The sequence below is a fragment of the Somniosus microcephalus genome, unplaced genomic scaffold, assembly GCF_052327205.1.
Source record: "Somniosus microcephalus isolate GS21.2 unplaced genomic scaffold, FLI_Smic_1.0 unresolved_chr1, whole genome shotgun sequence".
In the NCBI taxonomy this organism is placed as follows: domain Eukaryota; kingdom Metazoa; phylum Chordata; class Chondrichthyes; order Squaliformes; family Somniosidae; genus Somniosus; species Somniosus microcephalus.
The window spans coordinates 145,758,829-145,779,768 of record NW_028225179.1 but is presented as its reverse complement, the minus strand read 5'-3'; the positions used below and the strand labels follow the sequence as shown (position 1 = coordinate 145,779,768).

Here is a 20,940-nt window from a genome sequence, read left to right as displayed (position 1 = left end):
TGTTACACCCCAGGGCTTCTAAGATGGCCCGTTGTAACCGCTCTGGGGTGACCTGCCCCTTTCTACAGGCTGTTGGGAGGGCCTGGTACACCCTCCCCTCTATTGAGAATAGCAGCATCTTTACTGCTTCTTGGTCGTCACAATTGTTCATTTCTACCGCCTGGGCGACGTTAGAGAAATGTACAGATGGATCTTCCCCCCCTCTGGTGAGCGTGGGGATATGTGCAATCATGGCCTTCAGAGCTGGAGCTGCGTGCGGGACTACAAACTCACTGTCCAGTGGCCCACGGGCCTGTGCACCTTGTGGAGGCCCGTACTTTTTCTGGACCACTGGACACATAGGTCCCGCCGCAGACTCCGTAGCTGGGGTCCCTATTTCCTCTACCTCCTCTTCCTCGGCCTCGGATTCCGATCCTACAGACCCAACTCCTTCCGTGGGTGACCCATACCCCTTGGGCTGGACCGGATCTACCTGTCCGGTCCCATACCCTTTTGGTTGGACCGGACCTCCCTGTTCGGTCCCCCGCCCTGTGGGCTCCCTGGTCTGCACCCTTGGTTCCCCCCATGGCTCGACCGGACCTACCGGTGCTTGGGGAGGCGGTTGGCTGTCCTTCGCAGCCGGGTCCTCTACTATTCCCCAATGCTCCGATCTGTTGTCAGCCATCTTTGGCTCTAACAAACAGATCGTGCCCTTCGCCTGGGCAAGAGATTGGAGCAGCGACTGAACCTGTTCTCTGCAAGGCCCGTGATCTGTTTTCTCAAAACCCTCCTTGCAGTTAACTCTATATGCCGCATGCAAATCTTTCAGCTGGCCTTCCAGCTCTTCGATTTTCTGCGCATAAGTAACGTTCAACTTCTTAACCTTGCGCTCCCCAGCCTTAGCCTCGGTCACCTGCCCCTGCAGGTATTGTTGCTGGCTGCGGGAGGCTTCCTCCTCTTTGGCCTTTTTTTCCCTTTCCTCAAACAGCTCTAACATGATCCTCTGACCTGTGGCTTCCCTAGCTTCTGAGGTGAGCAGCGCCTCTCGCAGCTCCTCGCTAATCCTGGCTATCTCGCAGTCTGATGCCCGGACCTGACTTGTCAGGCGTATGAGCCAGATTGCCTTTTCTATCTTCCTATTATGCTTTGATCCTGCCGTCCACTGGGCCGCCGCGTCCACAGGACGTGGTGCCCTGCTTAGGTTCTGTACCCATTCCTTTGTGAAGTTTACCTTGGAAATAGCGTAGGCGGAGATTCTCTTCTCCATCTTAGATTTACCAAAAACCACTGTTTCCGAGGTCGTGCATTCATTCTCCCACTGGAGTCCTGCCGCGGTGGCCATTGTGTAGGGGATGGGGCTCTGCTCTGCCCAATTGCAGGGGTCTTTAGTGCCTGTTGATGTATTGGGCCTCGGTCTCCTTTATACCCTTGCAGCTTATGTTAGCCTGCAGGTCGGGTGTCACTAAACACCCTCTAAGGAGATAGAGAACAACAGCTTATAGAGGAGAACTAAAATACGGTGGCGACCCGCACAGTTTATACCTAATCTGTGGGGTACTCCTGAGCCCAAGTGCTCCTGGAGTCCTCTCTCTTTTCCCTAGTCTGCTGTTCCCTTGTTTGGCAGGTTCGAAGCGCCCTATTGCCCCTATCTGGTTCTAACTCCAGAATTTGGGTGGAGAACGATGCACTTTAAATAGACACTCGGAGACAAGTAGTCATTGGAAAAGAACAGGTGACAACCAATTTTATTTGCCAAGGTAAGTTCTACCACAAACGTAATAAACATACACACACATTTATAACTATAAATAAAATATAAAAGAGAACGGACACAACGAGAATGTTTACACAGTTTTATCTTTACCAAGTCCAATCCCACCAACCCACTTTCCTACCTAAACTAGACTGACAGTTGCAGGCCCTTGGATTATACTCACAGCCTCCTCCCTTGACAGATGGAATTTTGAGTGCGGTTGTTGGGTTGCTGTTGTTGCTGTCGTCGTCGGAATTCGACCTGTGCCTCGGGGTTCGCCGTACCCCGAACCTCGGAGAGTGCCTTGCTGCGTCTGGTCGGGTTTTCTCGAAGTTTGGTTTTGTTGATTGCGCTTTCGGTCGGTTGTCGTTGGTTGGTTTGTGCTTGATGGAAAAGGTTCCCGAAATGACTGGAGTGAATGCCGTCTTCCACAGCCACTTCGGTCGTTGGTGTCTTCTTGTCGAGGTCCCCGGAACGGGAGTCGGTATACGGTACGGCTTCTTGCGGCGATGTTGCGCCGTCTGGTAGCGGAGTAAACCTTCAGTATACCGATTGAGCCTGGGGCTGATGGTGGATCTTCTCCTCAGCGCGGTTGGAGTTCTTTAGATGTTAGTTCGCCCCAGCTCGTCCCTCTCAGGCTCGTCTTTGCCCTCAGCGTCTTAACTCGCTCTCCTGTTCGTTCTTCTGGTAATAGTTGTGTTCCATATTTATACAGGTAGGTGTAGTGTATGTAACCGTTCCACCTTTAAGAGAACTATTTTAAGGGTTGCACTACTTTATCTTGGCTGCTGTATACTGTAATACCGGTGGTGACCACACCGGTATATAAGTGCTGTGTAATGATTTATTGGGCAGTTCCGCCCTGACCTTCGACTAGTAAAGACCTGTTAAAATTTACGCTTGTGGTCTGTGTAGTAATTCTCAATATAACACACAGACTTAACAGTGGCGACGAGTACGATCTTACCCTGCGGCAGAGATACATCCAAGCATCCTGCTGAGAAAAGACTCGGGTCTGAAGAGCAAAGGAAGAATTCTGACACGAAGCCTTCCATCAGCAAGAGGCAGTGATCATCCCTTCTATCACGGTGGTGGGTAAGCCGATCAGCGACGAGCAGCAAGTCGGCCACGTTGGCTGTGAAGTAGGGGAGGGAAAAACGGAGGATATAAGGGCGGAGAACTCGACCACGGCCGGGGAAAAGAACCGGACGGAAGTCGGGGCCAGAGGCGCTGGGACTGGGGCAGCGTAAGGCACAGGAGCCGCGGTGAATGCAAACGCAGCCGGTGTAAAAGACTGGGCTGCAAGCGGGCTGGGAGACGCAACAGCGTCGAGAGAGAGCTCGACCGCGACCGGTGAAAAAGGCCGGGCAGCTACCAAGGCCGCGAGGCGCAGCGACCGAGACAGCGTAAGGCGCGGAAATTTTTTTTTTTTAAAAAACCACGGAGAACTCAGCCGCAGCCGGGGGGGAAAGGACCGGACTGCAAGAGGGGCTGGGAGGCACGATTTGAGAACCGCTGGGGAGGGCGAACGCAGCAATATGGCAATCGCCATTACGGCCAGCGGGGGGGAGAAAGGCAAACGCGGGAAGCCGCCATTTTCGTAGGCGGGGGAAGAAGACAAGCGCGGGAAACCGCCATTTTGAAAAAAAAAGAGAAATAAAAATTTCTTTTTGTTCTCAAGAAGATTGCGAGGATGCCTAAGCGTGGTAACATCAACGATTTCGATTCCGATGTTGAAGATTGGGCCACGTATGTAGAACGCATAGAGATTTATCGTAAGGCAAATAAAATATCAAATAAAGATAAAGCACTAACCTTACTAAACTCAATGGGTGCGAAGACATACGGGCTATTGAAGCATCTTCTATCACCAGCTAAACCGGCGGATCAGACTTTCGCTAATATTGTTGCTGTCCTGAGAAATCATTTGAACCCCACACCGCTGATGTTAGCGGAACGATTTAAATTTTATGCGAGAACGCAACGGAAAGAGGAAAGCAACACGGAGTATTTAATTGAACTGCGTAAGCTAGCGAAATACTGTCAGTTTGGGGAAAGACTGACAGAGGCACTGAGAGACAAATTCGTGTGTGGATTGTCGAAAGAAGGAACACAAAAGCGGCTGCTTGAAGAGAATGATCTTACACTTGATAAGGCTGTCACTATTGCAGCATCGCACGAAGCCGCAGCGAGAGGCACTGCAGAAATGCAGCTGAAGGCAGCGGTACTCAGCGTAGATCAAATGGCTTTGGGTACAACGAAATGTTATCGTTGTGGAAAGACAACACACGATCAGAACCAATGCTGGTTTAAAAACCAGGAATGTAGAAAATGTGGCAAGCTTGGTCACATAGCTAAAGTATGCCGGTTAGGAAAGAAGACCAGCAATATAAAGTCACCGCAGGAAAGGTGCAGAAAGGTACCTAAGGTGGCTGAGAAGAGTTCGGAAGAACAGAATTCGGATTCGGACTCCAACAGCAAGGAACTGGGTAGTCTGAGAATTCACAATGTGAGTAAGGAAGCTGACCTACAAACTATCTAGGTCACACTTCAGATAGCAGGAGTCCAAGTGAAGATGGAATTGGACACCGGATCGGCGTTGACGGTCATGAATAAGCAAGATTACAAAAGGTTATTCACACATATTCCCCTACGGGATACGGAGATAGTATTGCAGACATACACGGGGCAAAGAGTATACCCCATTGGAAAGATAAAAGTCAAGGTGGTACACCAGGGCAAAGAACACCAAGGAATGGACATATATGTACTACCTGAGGGAGGTCCACCACTTCTGGGATGGGAGTGGATCAAGAAAATAAATATGGACTGGCACTCCCTAAAAGCAATAACGGTAGATTCAGGGGAAAAAAAAGATGTTAAACCTGAACGATTGTCCAGAACATTGGATGAGGGCATATGCAGCAGTGACAGTGACAAAGCAGAGAGTGAGAACTCGGTGAAGACAATCAGCTCAGACTCTGGAACTGATGATGGTAAGACCAGCCCATGTGCAAAAGACAAGTCTAAAATGGACTTGCAGACTAATGATGAAAAAACGAAGGAGTGCATAAATGCTTCAGAAGAGAACAAAGTATCAGAACAGAATTCCACTGAACAACAACAACATAGTTTGACAGAGAATTCTGAGTCTGTCCAGTCTACAGACATGCACATTTCTGAGGAACACCGGGCTCGAACTCAACTCAATTTCAAACTACAACAGCAATTAGAACAAATGATTCGCCGTTTTGAGCAAGAGATGAATGCAAAGAAAAAGTTCTTTGACACAGAGTGGGAGAATCTGGAAAGACAGCAGAAGCAGCTGATTGAGAAAATGGAACAGGAACACACAAACCGTCTGCGCGATGAGGCCAATCGAATCAAAGCTGAGCAAGAAAGGGAATATGTCAAATTCATCGATCAGTTGAAAGCTAAGAAGAAAGAGCACCCTTTTGTGAGCAGTGTCAGCAGTAATAAGCCACTCAGGGAATTGGTGGCAGAGGCAAAAGCTGAAGCGATGGAGGAAATAGAAGACAATAGAGAGGAAGCAGAAGATGATGACTCATCTGAACCATTATCACCCCTACCAGGTCACGCACGTGGTCCCTCCGAACTGAGCCAAATCAGTCTGGAAGTAGAAAAACTTCCCAAGGTACTCGAGCCTTTAGAAGTCAGCAATGCTGGTTCTGAAGTTACGAAAGTTCAAGCTGTTAAGTCCAGTGAAGGACTATTAGATGAGTCACCCCAGCAACAAGAACCTACTACACCACCGAAAACTACTACACCACCGAGGCGTTATCCGGACCGAGTCAGGAGGCCTCCTCAGAGACTGAATCTGTGAACTGTTTTTACATGAAGTTGTGTATATATGTTATGATGTTATGTTTAATGGGGAATATATACGGTTAAGCTAAAAAGGGAGGATTGTAGTGTATGTAACCGTTCCACCTTTAAGAGAACTATTTTAAGGGTTGCACTACTTTATCTTGGCTGCTGTATACTGTAATACCGGTGGTGACCACACCGGTATATAAGTGCTGTGTAATGATTTATTGGGCAGTTCCGCCCTGACCTTCGACTAGTAAAGACCTGTTAAAATTTACTCTTGTGGTCTGTGTAGTAATTCTCACTATAACACACAGACTTAACAGTAGGTGTGAGGACAGGGGTATTGTTTTGAGTGCACATTGGCTCCTCCAAGTCTGCTGCCCCATTGTGTCAGTCCTGGGACTTGATTAGTTTGGGCCACCTCTTAACTGTAGTGATCCCAAGATTATTGTCCCCAGTCCGAGTTGATTAAGGTGATGATGGCTTGTATTCATAGCCCGATTAGGGGTGAGTCACACATTCAAACCCGGACCGGGTGGTCCCCTTTGGCTGGGGGTTTCCTCGCTTCAGGTCTGACTCGGTCCCCTGATTGGCCTTTGAGAATGCACTCTGCTTCGATTGGCCGACATCTATGGCTCGCCTCTGAGCCACAGTCCCCTGTATTCGGATGTCCCAGGCATATCCCAGCCTGCTTGTCGGGACCTCTGCCTTGGCCGAAAATGTTGGTTTTAAACTGTATAGGGCAATCCAATTTTTGGTAAAACGTGGTTGTGGATTTTCGAACCCTACAAGACACAGTTCCTTTAATTACTATCACCTATCAGGTGTACTTTTAAGATCCAAGTCTCACTGGCATCTTTCTCCAACATAGTTTTAACCATTGTGTTTGTTATTTACACCAAGCCTGACACATGCGGGTGGTCTGGGATGTGGAATTTCTGCTCGATCCCTAACATAGTGCACATTGTTTAATGACCTGGCCCACAAATCATCCACCATTATCATGATCGATCATCTCCAATTCCCCAACTCAAAGAACTTGTTCCACAAGAACGTTCGCAGTAGTGAGCGGCGGGTATCGCTTCGAGCTGATGCTTTCAATAAACAAATCCAGCATGTCTTTACATTCAGGATTGCAATCTGGCAAATAGCAGTAAGGGGTGAATTAATTCTGCACTGTGAAAAGCCCTTGGGGTGGGGGAGGAGTCAGCCAGCACAACAGCAGTTTCAGACCTGCTGGTGAGACAATAAAAAAATCTGCTTGGCAAAAATTCAAACTAACTTTGTATTTCTCCAAAGCTGCTTTTTACCCTTCTTTAAAAAACCTTTGTGTATTTTAGCAGTGGTATTTAAATTTCATCAAAATAAATCCAAACCACATGTCTAATTTAAAATGTATAAAGTCTAACACTTTCATAAAGCACAAAAGTTTTCCTTAATTCTCCTACCTTCTGGGGGAATAATCTTAAATTGAAATGAACCTGTTGTTAACAAGCACACTCACGCTCTCACAACAACGCCAGGTACCCAATCACACTCCATTATTCAAGCCTTATTAGCTCTCATTCACCTTAAATTATTGATTCCTTGATTCAGTCAGAAGTGATGAAGTTTGCGTGATACTCCCGAATTACGAGCGAGAGGTTGTTCATGTAATTTACAGAACCAGTTGTCTAAAGTGGCCACCAATAGAAAAGCAGTATTCATCATTTCATCATTTGATAATTTGGTCAAACTCTATCTGTAAACTCAGGTTTCAGACCCCAAAATAGAAGGACTCAGCAGAGGGCCCGATATCGCCAGTGGCTATCGCTGCTTAAAGGCAGCCTGCAACTCAACAACAACAACTTGTATTTATATAGTGCCTTTAATGGAGTAAAACATCCCAAGGCACTTCACAAACATGAGTGTTATCAAACACAATTTGACACCAAGCCACATAAGGAGGTATTAGGGCAGCTTGGTCAAAGAGGTAGGTTTTAAGGAGCATCTTAAAGGGGAAGTTGCATTGTGACTGCTGGAATTGGTGTCAGGAAGTAAATTGATTTTGTCAAGATGACTCGACCTGCGAGAGAGTGTGCAGCAAGGTTTTCTGATAATTGACTGGAGGCCTTGGTGTGAAACGTGGAGAGAAGGAGAGACATCCTGTATCTGCAGGGGGGCAGGAGGCCCTCCAGACATATGCTCAGGGGATGGTGGGAAGAAGTACTCGAACACTGAGTTCATCTGCTTTACCAAACCCTCACACACTTAGCACTGTTACAAGCCTCACACCTCTTTCTTGCAGGATAAGGTGGCGCATAACAGGTGGCAGCAGGAAGGAGCTGGAGGAGGACAAGCGCACCTGCATGTTTTAACCCCCATGGAGGAGACCGTGCTGGCCATCATTGAATGGGCATCGCTGAGGCTTACCTAATCCTCCTCCTCTCTTCAGATGAGGACTTCAGTGGCCTAGGCTACTGAAGAAGGCTGATGGGTGTACACAACCAAATGCCTGGTGCACTGGAAAGCCTGCACACAATGTCAAGAAGCATGGAGGAGTCCGGCTCCAACTTCACACAGGGCTTTCCAAAGAGCTTGGAGCCACCCTGTCAAATATGGAATGGGTGTCACTTCCATCAGCACACAGGTGGAACCCACCATGATGCAGCATCTGATGGTCGATGTCACAGCTTCCATCAAAGGTCTGAGTGCTGCAGTGGAATCTGAGACTGCTGCAATTGTGGCTCTGGATACTACTGTTCAATGGGGCTTCCACGGTGTCACAGCGGTCCATCAATCTGTTTTCCAACAGATCAGCAGGATTGCTGAGGTGCCGCCTCGGGAGAGTGGCAGTGGCTCCATGGAACAGGAACCTGCAGTGCTCTCTCAGGATGACAGCATTCCTGCTCCCACGCCTGCCACTCCTTGCTGTTGCCTGTCAGTCAGCTGGCCCAGACAGATGTAGCCCATACTGAGATGGTGCAGTCTGAAGCCAGGTCCTCTAGGCCCAGAGCTGCTCGAGGTCATCCTCCAAGGCCATCTGCCCTCTCCTCAATTGAAGGTCAGAAGCCTTCCATCACCCATGCTGCAGTCACTGAGGAAGCACCTCGTAGGAGCACTAGGATAGGCCAAGGCACATTGAAGCCAGGCACTAAGGGAATGCACAAGAGGGATTCGTTTCATTTTGTATGCATTATTTAACAGGTGAATGTATAAAATTGGATTTGAATGTGCATTTTCTGATGGTTTTTACATTTGTGTTGTCAGAAAGAGGACAATGTGATGGTCAGTGATAGAGGAAAGGTAATGAGTGTGGGACAGTTGGTGAATGGGGAGGTGTCGTTGAGGTTACTGGTATCGCTCATGAATAATCTGTTCATGTAGAAAGGAGCTGTGTACGTTGTAGCCTTCCTTCCTTTTCCACTTCCTCCTCCTCCTCCACTTCATCCCCCTTCTAGCAGCTTGTCCTGCTCTACGTGGCTTCTCTACATTCTCTCAGTCGTGTTCAATTCCTAGAGGAAGCCATACCAGGCCACCCATGTCTGGAAGCAACTTCTTTCACCACAATATTTTATATAACTAAAGAAGTACAGCAGGATTCGCCACACCACTCCCTCTAGAGTATTCAAACATTAGCCAAGTACAGGAAACCTCCAAAAACACACAATTGCACCAGCAACCAGAAGAAATATTCCAGCAACTACCTTTAAATAGTGCTGGTGGGGGGTCCTTCATTCCATTTAACATCAGAAAGAAAAGAAAGACTTGCATTTATATAGCACTTTTCATGACCACCGGACATCCCAATGTGCTTTACAGCCAATGAAGCACTTTTTCAAAGTGTACTCACTGTTGTAATGTAGGAAACGCAGCAGCCAATTTGTGCACAGCAAGCTCCCACAGACAGCAAATGTGAGAATGACTAGATAATGTTTTAATGATGTTGATTGAGGGATAAATATTAGCCAGGACACCAGGGATAACTCCCCTGCTCTTCTTCGAATTAGTGCCATGGATCATTTACATCTACTTGAGAGTGCAGACAGGACCTCAGTTTAACGTCTCATCCAAAAGACAGCACCTCCGACAGTGCCGCACTCCCTCAGTACTGCACTGGAGTGTCAGCCTAGATTTTGGTGCTCAAGTCTCTGGAGTGGGACTTCAAACCCACAACCTTCTGACTCAGAGGCGAGGGTGCTACCAACTGAGCCACTGGCTGACACATGATCGCGTTGCTGTTTGTGGGAGCTTGCTGTGCTTAAATTGGCTGTTACATTTCCGACATTACAACAGTGACTGCACATCAAAAAGTACTTAATTGACTGTAAAGCGCTTTGGGACGTCCGGTGGTTGTTAAAGGCACTATATATATTCAACTCTTTCTTTTTTTAACACTGTGTTCAGCTGTGCGAGGCTAAGACAGGGTGTTGGCTGGATTGAGGAGTTTCAAAATAGCAGAGGTGGCTTCAAATCAGCATTGCACTCTGATTCACATCGTCATCTCGGTACTCTATGTGCTGCCGGCGGTCGTTTGGCGTGCGCACAAACCCCTTTACCAAGATGGCATCCTACGCACTTCCCATCGGAACTGTGTGCACATCTCCGACCCCATTTTCGAGTCTTATGTGGAGGCATAGCAACTAAAAAGCAGGCACTACAAGGCCCAATTTAGCCCCCACAGTCTATGTTATACAAATATTTAATGTTATGCTCTATAGTAAAATGAACCTGTTGTGGCGGAGCCACCAAAGGACTCAGATCGTTTGTATATAATTCCTTTAACAACATGTTAGCTACAGCCTGAGTCTGTATCTTTATTTATGCTGTTTAACTGTACAGAGCGTGGTTACTTTAACAGCGTGGCTAAAACGTGATGACGTCACGCCGTTCATCACATGATCCCCGACTGGCGGGAAAACGTGATGACGTCATGACTTCAGTCACGGGACCGCAGGAGCAGCCCTCGTGGAGCCTCCAAAGAGAGCAAACCTACATTCGATGTTATCCTGCAGTTTCTTGTTAAAACCTGTTTGTTTCATTAAAGTTCGTTTTGTTTGATCGCCTGAGTAGAACTCAGTCTTTTAGTTAGGAACCCACGTTCCTACATTGGTGACCCCGACTTTCGCGAACAGTTTTTGCGGAAGATCTTCAGCATGGAAACTAATGCCGTGACTCTGAAACTGCCACAGTTCTGGGAGCAACAACCAGCCGCGTGGTTCATCCAGGCTGAAGCCCAGTTTGCCATCAGGAACATCGTCACGGATCAGACCCATTATTACTACGTGGTCTCCGCCCTCGATAGCGCCACTGCCTCGCGGATCATCAGCCTCCTCGGTAGTCCTCCTACTGACCGCAGGTATGATACGTTAAAGGCGCGGTTGCTACAAGTCTTCGGGCTCTTGAAGTCAGAACGCGCTCACCGGCTTCTCGCTATGCTCGGCCTCGGGGACTCCAAACCGTCCGAGCTCATGAGCCAAATGCTCACGCTCTTAGGTGCCGAACCGGAATGCTTCCTCTTCCGGGAGCTATTCCTCTGCCAACTGCCGGAGCAGGTGCAGGCTGCCCTAGCCAGGTCCGAGGTCACGAACTGCACAGAGCTCGCTGCCGAAGCAGATAAGATTTTCACAGTAACCCAGCAGTGCTGCGCTGCCACGAGATGCCCATCCCCCACAGACGCAGCTCCAGCTCCTCTTGCAGCGGGCTGGTGCTCCTACCACGCCTGTTTTGGTGCGAAAGCACGACGCTGCCGCTCTCCCTGCAGCTTTTCGCCCAGAAAAAAAACAACGCTCTTGCAGTGTTCCTGGCGAAGGAGGACCAGGTCTAATGGGCGCTCCGTGGCTACGATGGCCATCGGATCTTCGGGGAAACTTCTTTTCATCACCGACTCCCTATCGGGTCGACATTTCCTTTGCGACACCGGGGCGCAGTGTAGCATCCTACCTGCGTCGAATCTCGATATGCAAGCTGGGGACTGGAGCTTTTCCCTCGTGGCGGCTAATGGCACAGCCATTCGAACTTTCCGAAAACGGCGGTTCCAAGTGTGTTTCGGCGGTCAGCGCTTCCATTGGGAAGTCATCACGGCCACAGTCTCGCAGGCCGTCTTAGGGGTGGATTTTCTGTGTGCCAACGGCCTCCTCGTCGATGCCCAGCACCGCCGGTTGATCAACGCGGCCACCTTCCACTTGATTCCGTGCCACCAAGGTACCGCCGTGTCGCGCTCTATCGCCTGCGCGTTCCCATCTCTGGATGACTTCACTCGGCTCCTCGGAGAGTTCCCGGAGCTGACCAGGCCCACTTTCTCCTCCTCGGCCACGAAGCATGGTGTTGAACATCATATCACCACTACTGGCTCCCCGGTTTATGCACGGGCTAGGAGGCTGGAACCCAGCAAGCTCGCGGCTGCGAAAGCGAAGTTCGACACGATGGAGCGGCTGGGGATTATTTGCCGGTCGAATAGTCCCTGGTCTTCGCCTCTCCACATTGTTCCGAAACCGGGCAGTGGCTGGGGGCCATGCAGTGACTACCGACGCTTGAATGACGCCACTACTCCTGATCGGTACCCGATCCCGCATATTCAGGATTTCTTGGCCCATTTGGCGGGAAATTTCATCTTTTCAAAAGTAGACCTCGTCCGGGGGTATCACCAGGTCCCGTGCACCCGCAAGATGTCCTGAAAACCGCAGTCATCACCCCTTTCGGCCTTTTTGAGTTCCTACGGATGCTGTTTGGCTTGAAGAACGCGGCACAGGCTTTCCAGCGGTGGATGGACTCCGTGCTCTGAGACCTAAACTTCATCTTCGTCTATCTCGACGACATTCTCATCGCCAGCGCTAGCAAGGAAGAGCAGATTTGCGTACCCTCTTTACATGCCTCAGTCAGCACGGTTTGATCATCAACCCGGCAAAGTGCCAGTTCGGCCTGCAGCGGATCGATTTCTTGGGACACCACATCACATCAGATGGCGCCGTCCCCTTACTGACGAAAGTGGAGGCTGTTACCTCTTTCCCGCGCCCGCCAACCGTCAAGGCCCTGCAAGAGTTCCTGGGGATGGTCAATTTCTATCACCGCTTCGTCCCTAAGGCGGCTCTGCTTATGCAGCCTTTGTATGAGGCCCTCAAGGGCAAGTCCGGTAAGGATCCAATCAGCTGGACGACCGAGATGGACCAGGCGTTCATCAACACCAAGAGCGCCTTGGCCAACGCAACCATGCTGGCGCACCCGCTTCCAGGTGCCACCATCGCCCTTACCACCGATGCGTCAGACTACACCATCGGCGCAGTGCAGGAGCAGTGGGTGAACGGCACGTGGCAACCGCTGGCACTTTTCAGCCGTCAACTACGGAGAAATGAAAGAAAATAGAGCACTTTCGATCGGGAGTTGCTGGCCCTTTTTCTAGCCATCTGCCATTTCCGGTTCATATTAGAAGGACGTCCCTTCACGGCTTTTGTCGACCACAAGCCTCTAACGTTCGCCATGGCCAAGACCGCCAAACCGTGGTCAGCTCGTCAACAACGTCACCTGACGTTTATTTCTGAATTCACCACGGACATTCAACATGTGTCTGGTAAAGACAACCTGGTAGCGGATTGCCTCTCCCGCGCGACGGTCCATGCGGTTCACCTGGGGATCGACTACGCCCTCATGGCTGCGGTTCAGGCCTCGGACCCAGAGGTCCAATCATACAGAACCGTCCCCTCTAGTTTCCAGGCAGCCGACGCCAGTTTCCAGGCCGCAGGCACCACGCTCCTTTGCGACGTCTCCATGGGTGTTCCCCGACCTATTGTGCCAGTCGCATGGCGCCGGAAAGTGTTTGACGCCATACACGGGTTGTCGCACCCTGGCATGAAGGCCTCACAACAGCTAATGTTGGCGAAATTCATCTGGAAAGATATGCACCTGGATATCCGTGACTGGGCCAACACCTGCGTGGTCTGCCAGAAGGCTAAGGTCCAGCGTCATGTAAAAGCTCCAGTGGCTACATTCGCTGTTCCGGAGCGTCATTTTAACCACGTGCATGTGGACCTTGTGGGGCCACTTCCACCTTCCCATGGTTATACGCATCTCTTCACCATGGTGGACCGCACCACTAGGTGGCCAGAGGCAATTCCTTTGGTTTCCACCACTTCGGCAGACGTCGCTAGAGCTTTCATCTCCTGTTGGGTTGCTCATTTCGGGGTACTGGCGGACATCTCTTCCGATCATGGGCCACAATTTTCCTCAGAGCTCTGGAACGCTGTAGCTCAGGGGCTCGGCACCAAACTTCATCGCACCACCGCCTATCATCCACAGGCGAACGGCCTGTGCGAGCGATTCCACAGGTCGATTAAAGCCGCTCTACGGGCCAGGCTTCAAGGTGCGGGATGGGTGGACAGACTCCCATGGGTACTTTTGGGTCTTCATACGGTGCCCAAAGAAGACCTGCAAACGTCCTCGGCGGAACTCGTTTATGGCCAGCCGCTCCGAGTTCCTACACTGTTGCCTTATTTAGACTGCAGCAATTTCCTTCTCTTACACTCGCCCTTGCTGTGATCAAAAGCTTGTCAGCACAGTTTAAATTAATTCTGTCTAGATTAGCTGTTCTGTCTTTGTTCTGTATTAGAATAATGTAAAATCTATATTCTTACAGGAGCTAAGATACATTCAGGCCAGACTGGGAAGGGGTGGCAAGTTCCCTGAGCAAAATGAGTGAACCAACCAGCCTGGTTTTTCAACAATCCATCTATATTTATCACTCTTCCCTGCCCTTTTCTGGGCAGTGGTTTATAATGTTGCTGCTGGAATCAGGAAGTGAAACTGAGAGTGTTTCACTTTACACTGATCACCATTTTACTCCGAGCACAGTGCAAGGTGACCAGTGCTTCGAGATGGAAGGTGATCTTTCCTGTGCTGTGTGCCATGATCTGTATAAAGACCCTGTCTTACTCGACTGTGATCACAGCTTCTGCCGATCCTGTATAACCCGGTACTGGGAGAGCGCTGTCACCGCCGCCTGTCCTGTCTGTAGAAAGGAGACTTCCTCCAGGAACCTGAGACCCAACCGCACCCTCGCCAACATCGTGGAGACTTTTGTAAAAAGTGATCAAAGTGCTAAAAGTCAGCAGGAATGCAGCCGCCACAAGGAGAAGATGAAATTATTTTGTAAAACTGACAAACAGCCCATCTGTGTCATTTGTCAGAGTTCAAAAAGTCATCAAAACCACGAGGTGCTGCCACTGGAAGAAGCTACTGAAGAGTTTAAGGTGAGACACCGTGTAAAATAAAATACAGACACAGGTAACAGAATCCTGAACAGGGAGCGTTCACAGATTCGGGTTTGAGCGTCTCTCAATACTTAAAGCTCTTTAGATAATGTGTTTGTATTTATTTAATTACTCAGTCCTTACACGGACTGCTATTTGTATCGCTGCTGAAGGAACCAGGGACAGGAAGTGAGAGTTTCACTTTATTCTAAACACCATTTTAATAGATCAGTGTAAATTGATCAGCCCTTGGAATGCAGAGTGAAGTCTCTTGTACAGTATGTTATCAGATCGATACCGATCCTGTCTCCGTGACAAGTGATGACCTGTGGAACGTGTATTGATTTCTTTGTGGGTTCAATGATGAGACATTTATAAAAAGAATGTCTTTTTAATCTAAAGTCTGTTCAACTCTTTATACAGCCTTTTACAGGACACACCGTGCTGTGATGCATCTAGAATGAAACTGAAACCAAAACTCCTCTGGACTGCTTGTCTCTCACATGACCTCTGCTGGTCAGGCATAAGTAATCAATACATGCAAATATGCTGCCGGGCAAATACAATCACTATATGGTGATATCATTACAGAACGTGTCTCCTATTTATATTCCAGATGTGAAGTGTTTAATGTCAACATGAACTTGTTAAACTTCCTCTAAAGCCTCCCGAACAGCGCAAAGTTTCAGCAATCGGGTAAAACAACAGGGACCAGGAAACAGAAGCAGACCAATTACTCTCGGTATTTTCTTAAAGAACAGCAGAGGCAGATTTAATGGGAAAGTACTTGAGAAGTTAAAGGGAAAGGGATAGAGTGGAGGAGAAGTAAGGTGAAATAAAACCCCTGTGTGAATGAGGTGACACAGCACACCACCAGAGACCAGATACAGCAAAGAAAACCCCAGAGAAGTAAAAGGTAATAATAGGGATAGTGGACAGAAGGAAAATTAAAAGGGAATGTTTGGAATTAAAAAACTGTATATCCTAAAGGGACAACAGGAGAAATAGAACAAGAAAGGGAAACAGCTAAGAAAATTATAACTAAGGTGGAGTCAATGAGGTGTGGTTATTGTGCAATATTCATAAAGGAGAAAGAGGGATACAATACAAAGGTGAAGAAATATGAAAAGTGTCTGGAGGAGGTGGACCTGTGTGGGAGCGGCTGCAGGACCTGAGAGAAGGCAGAGCGCCCATAAAGGAGCACGGCAGAGGAGGCCCGACACGGGAGGAGGCGGACCTGTGTGGGAGCGGCTGCAGGACCTGAGAGAAGGCAGAGCGCCCATAAAGGACCACGGCAGAGGAGTGTTGTGAGTTGGGAAAGAGTCCGAGAGCAGAAGCAGTCAAACAACAACAACTGCGAAACCACTAAAGTGACGTCACAACCAGGGAAGCGGCTGATTGGTAAGTAGGACCTGGTGAGTATTTCTCCAGTCCAGTTGTTGAAGTAAAAGGAAGTTCTCTAGTTTAGAGTGTGTAGTGATTAAAGTGAGGTAAGGTCCCTAGTGTATTTAATACTCTTTAATTTAAAGGAAGTAAAGGGAGTAAGTTAAGGTTAGGACATGGCAGGGCAGCTCGGCAGCGTGGAGTGCTCCTCCTGTGCTATGTGGGGAGTCAGGGGCACTTTCGGTGTCCAGTGCAAACACATGTGCAGGAAGTGTCTCCAGCTGCAGCTACTCAAAATCCACATTTCGGAGCTGGAGCTGTGGCTGGACTCAATGTGGAGCATCCGCAAGGCTGAGATCTTCGTGGATAGCACGTTTAATGAGGTGGTCATACTGGAGGTAAAGACTGCACAGACAGGGAATGAGTGACCGCCAGACAGAGTAAAAGAACTAGGAAGGTAGTGCAGGAATCCCCTGGGTCCATCTCCGTTTGCAACAGATTTTCCATTTTGGATACTGCTGGGGGAGATGGTTTCTCAGAGGAATGCAGCAAGAGCCAAGTCCATGGCACTACGAGTGGCTCAGCTGCACAGGAGGTGAGGAAAAAGAGTGGGAGAGCAAAAGTGATAGGGGATTCTATCGTAAGGGGAACAGATAGATATTTCTGTGGCCGCAGATGTGATTCCAGGATGGCATGTTGCCTCACTGGTGCCAGGGTCAAGGATGTCACTGAACGGCTGCAGAGCATTCTGAAGGGGGAGGGTGAACAGTCAGAGGTCATGGTTCACATTGGTACCAACGACATAGGTAGAAACATAGAAGATAGGAGCAGGAGTAGGCCATTCGGCCCCTCAAGCCTGTTCTGCCATTTAATGAGATCATGACTGACCATCCAAATTCAGTACCCTGTCCCAAGACATCCTTGCTCCTTTACTCGAATCCTCTCACTATGAAGGCTAACATACCATTTGCCTTCTTAACCACCTGCTGCACCTGCATGCTTACCTTCAGCGATTGGTTCACAATGACACCCAGGTCTCGTTGCACTTCCCCTTTTCCCAATCTATTGCCATTCAGAAAATAATCTGCCTTCCTGTTTTTGCCACCAAAGTGGATAACCTCACATTTATCCACATTATACTGCATCTGCCATGCATCTGCCCAATCACCCAACCTGTCCAAATCATACTGGAGTTTCTCTGCATTCTCCTCACAGCACACACACCCACCCAGCTTTGTGTCATCTACAAACTTAGAGATATTACATCTAGTTCCCTCATCTAGATCATTAATATATATTGTGAATAGCTGGGGTCCTAGCACTGATCCCTGCGGTACCCCGCTAGTCACTGCCTGCCACTCGGATAAAGACCCGTTTATTCCAACTCTTTGCTTCCTGTCTGCCATCCAGTTCTCTATCCAAGTCAATACCTTGCCCCCAATCCCATGTGCTTTAACTTTGCATGCCAATGTCTTATGCGGGACCTTATCGAAAGCCTTCTGAAAGTCCAAATACACCACATCCACTGGTTCTCCCTTATCTATTCTACCAGTTACATCCTCAAAAAATTCAAGTAGATTAGTCAAGCATGATTTACCTTTTGTAAATCCATGTTGACTTTGTCCGATCCTGTCACTGTTTTCCAAGTGCACTGCTATTACATCTTTTAAAATGGACTCTAGCATTTTCCCCACTACCGATGTCAGGCTTACCGGTCTATAATTCCATGTTTTCTCTCTACCACCTTTTTTAAGTAGTGGGGTTACATTAACTACCCTCCAATCCATGGGAACTATTCCAGAGTCTATAGAATTTTGGAAGATGACCAGCAATGCATCTACGATTTCTAGGGCCATTTCCGTAAGTACCCTAGGATGTAAATTATCAGGCCCTGGGGATTTATTGGCCTTCAATGCTGTCAATTTCCCTAACATTCCCTACAAATATTGATTTCATTCAATTCCTCCCTCTCATTAGAACCTATGTTCCCCGACATCTCTGGGAGGTTATTGTGTCCTCCTTTGTGAAGACAGAACCAAAGTATGTATTTAATTGGTCCACCATTTCTTTGTTCCCCATTATAAATTCCCCTGATTCTGACTGCAAGGGACCTACACTTGACTTCACCAATCTTTTTCTCCTCACATATCTATAGAAGCTTTGACAGTCAGTTTTTATGTTCCCTGCAAGTTTCCTCTCATATTCTGTTTTCCCCCACTTAATTAATCTCTTTGTCCTCCTTTGCTGAATCCTAAATTGCTCCTAATCCTCACGTTTGCTGCTTTTTCTGGCCAATTTATATGTCCTCTCCTTGGATCTTATGCTATCCCTAACTTCCCTTGTTAGCCATGGTTGAGTCACCTTTTTTGTTTTATTTTTATGCCAAACAGGGATGAACAAATTCTGTAGTTCATCCATGCGATCTTTAAATGTTTGCCATTTCCTATCCACCGTCAACCCTTCATGTAACGTTCCCCAATCCATCCTAGCCATCTCACACCTCATATCATCATAGTTCCCTTGATTTAAATTCAGGACCCTAGTCTCTGAGTCAGCTATTTCACTCTCCATCTTAATGAAGAATTCTATCATATTATGATCGCTCCTCCCCAAGAGGCCTTGCACAACAACATTGCTAATTAATCCTTTCTCATTACATAATACCCAGTCTAAGATGGCCTGATCTCTGGTTGGTTCCTCGACATATTGGTCTAGGAAACCATCCCGTATACACTCCAGGAATTCCTCCTCCACAGTATTGTTACTAATTTGGTTAGCCCAATCTATATGTAGATTAAAGTCTCCCATGATAACTGCTGTGCCCTTATTGCACGCGTCTCTAATTTCCCATTTAATGCCATCCCCAACCTCAGCATTACTGTTTGGGGGTCTGTATACAACTCCCTCTAACGTTTTCTGCCTCTTGGTATTTCTCAGCTCTACCCATACAGATTCCACATCATCAGAGCTAATATCCTTCCTTACTATTGTGTTAATCTCCTCTTTAACCAGCAATGCTACCCCACCTCCTTTTCCTTTTTGCCTGTCTTTCCTGAATATTGAATACCCCTGGATGTTGAATTCTCAGCATTGGTCACCCTGGAGCCATGTCTCCGTAATTCCAATTACATCATATCCGTTTACATCTATTTGCGCAGCTAATTCATCCACCTTATTAAGAATGCTCCTCGCATTAAGACATAAAGGGGGAGAAATTCGGTTGGTTGCGGCACCGATTAACGCCTAAAGAGGCCGAGATTTGACGCGTTACCCAATTTTCGGCCGGGCGCAGTGAACCCAGCGCTTCCTGCCATATTGAGTAGCCTGTTAGCGCCGGCGCTAACTCTTTGCGTCCGCTCACGGGCGCAGGCATATCATGACATCATTTCAGTGTGCAACGCCTTTTTGGCACCCCGAACCAGAAATTCAGTGGCGCCCCCCTCCGTTCTGCCTGGCGCTATTAGTGACAGCTGGATGGAACGTTACCAGGTCCTTCTCGGACTCGGGGGGCACTCTTTAAAGGGGACAGCACTAGTATAAAAGCGGCAGCCATTTGGGCTGGCCATCCTGCTCGCTGCTGGAGAGAGTGGTAGACCTTCAGTTGGAGAGTGCTCTTATCATTGAGCCAGCGGAGCCTTGGGACCTTCAGCCCTGTCCAGAACAGTTTGATCGTGAGAGATTACTGCATCTTACTCGTCTGACATAATAATGGGTGCTGCTTTGGAGGGGAACGTCCTCCTGGCTGAACAACTGGCAAGGGCACAGAGACGGAGGGAGAGAGGGCCGGGATTGAGCAGAAGGAGGAGGGGCAATGGATGTCGCCAAATCTGACCATATGCTGCCAGAGTTTTCAGGCAGCAGGTCTCATACCTTACCATATCGGAGGAGCAGTGTCTGCGAAGGCTCAGATTCGGTAAGGATGTTGTGACTGAGCTGTGCCAACTGCTTGCTGAAGATCTGCAACCGCGGCTACGGTGCAGGACCTCTCTGTCAGTGGCCATCAAAGTCACTGTTGCCCTCAACTTTTTCGCCAGCGGCTCGTTTCAGGCAGCAACTGCAGACATAGCAAATATTTCACAATTTGCGGTGCATTGCTGCATCCGGCAAGTGACAGCTGCCCTCTATAGAAGGAAGCACGAATTCATCACCTTCCCTGTGACCCTGGAGAAGCAGGGGGAGTGCGCGCAGGGCTTCGCGGCTATTGCGGACTTCCCCATGGTGCAAGGGGCATTGATTGCACACATGTGGCTTTGCGGGCGCCATTACAGAATCCTGAGGAGTTCCGCAACCGCAAGGGGTTCCACTCCCTCAATGTGCAGCTGGTCTGTGATCACTGGCAGATAATCATGGCGGTCAACGCACAATTCCCTGGCAGCAGCCACGACGCGTTCATCCTGCGGCAGACCTGTGGCAGACCACCTTTTTAAGGCCCCGGCTCACCCACGAGGCTGGCTTCTTGGCGACAAGGGCTATCCTCTCTGGCCATGGCTCATGACCCCGCTCCGTTTGCCCAGCACCCCGGCAGGAGAGCATTACAGCAACAGCCATCAGGCGACCAGGAATATTGTGGAGCACACAATTGGTGTGCTGAAGCAGCGTTTCCGTTGTCTCGACCATTCAGGGGGCGCCCTACAGTACTCGCCGGAGCATGTGGCACGCATCGTCGTTGTCTGCTGCATGCACCACAACCTGGCCATTCGACGCACCCAGCCAATGCCAGCCGACCCTCAAGGTCCAGCAGAGCAGGCGGACGAGGAGGAGGAGGAGCATGCG

The 20,940-nt window shown here is 48.8% G+C and overlaps 2 protein-coding genes across 2 annotated transcripts in view; one reads left to right on the top strand and one right to left on the bottom strand.

Annotated features, from left to right (window-relative positions):
- LOC147096194 (E3 ubiquitin-protein ligase TRIM39-like) overlaps positions 1 to 20,940 on the bottom strand; it is a 546,064-nt gene that overhangs the window by 81,531 nt on the left and 443,593 nt on the right. The gene's annotated exons all lie outside the window — the stretch shown is intronic.
- LOC147096197 (zinc-binding protein A33-like) overlaps positions 14,375 to 20,940 on the top strand; it is a 57,482-nt gene continuing 50,916 nt past the window's right edge. The window contains exon 1 of the mRNA XM_085975067.1: positions 14,375 to 14,784. Coding sequence (XP_085831193.1) covers positions 14,410 to 14,784 — 375 coding nt within the window. The 5' untranslated portion in view covers positions 14,375 to 14,409. The remainder of the gene's footprint in view (positions 14,785 to 20,940) is intronic.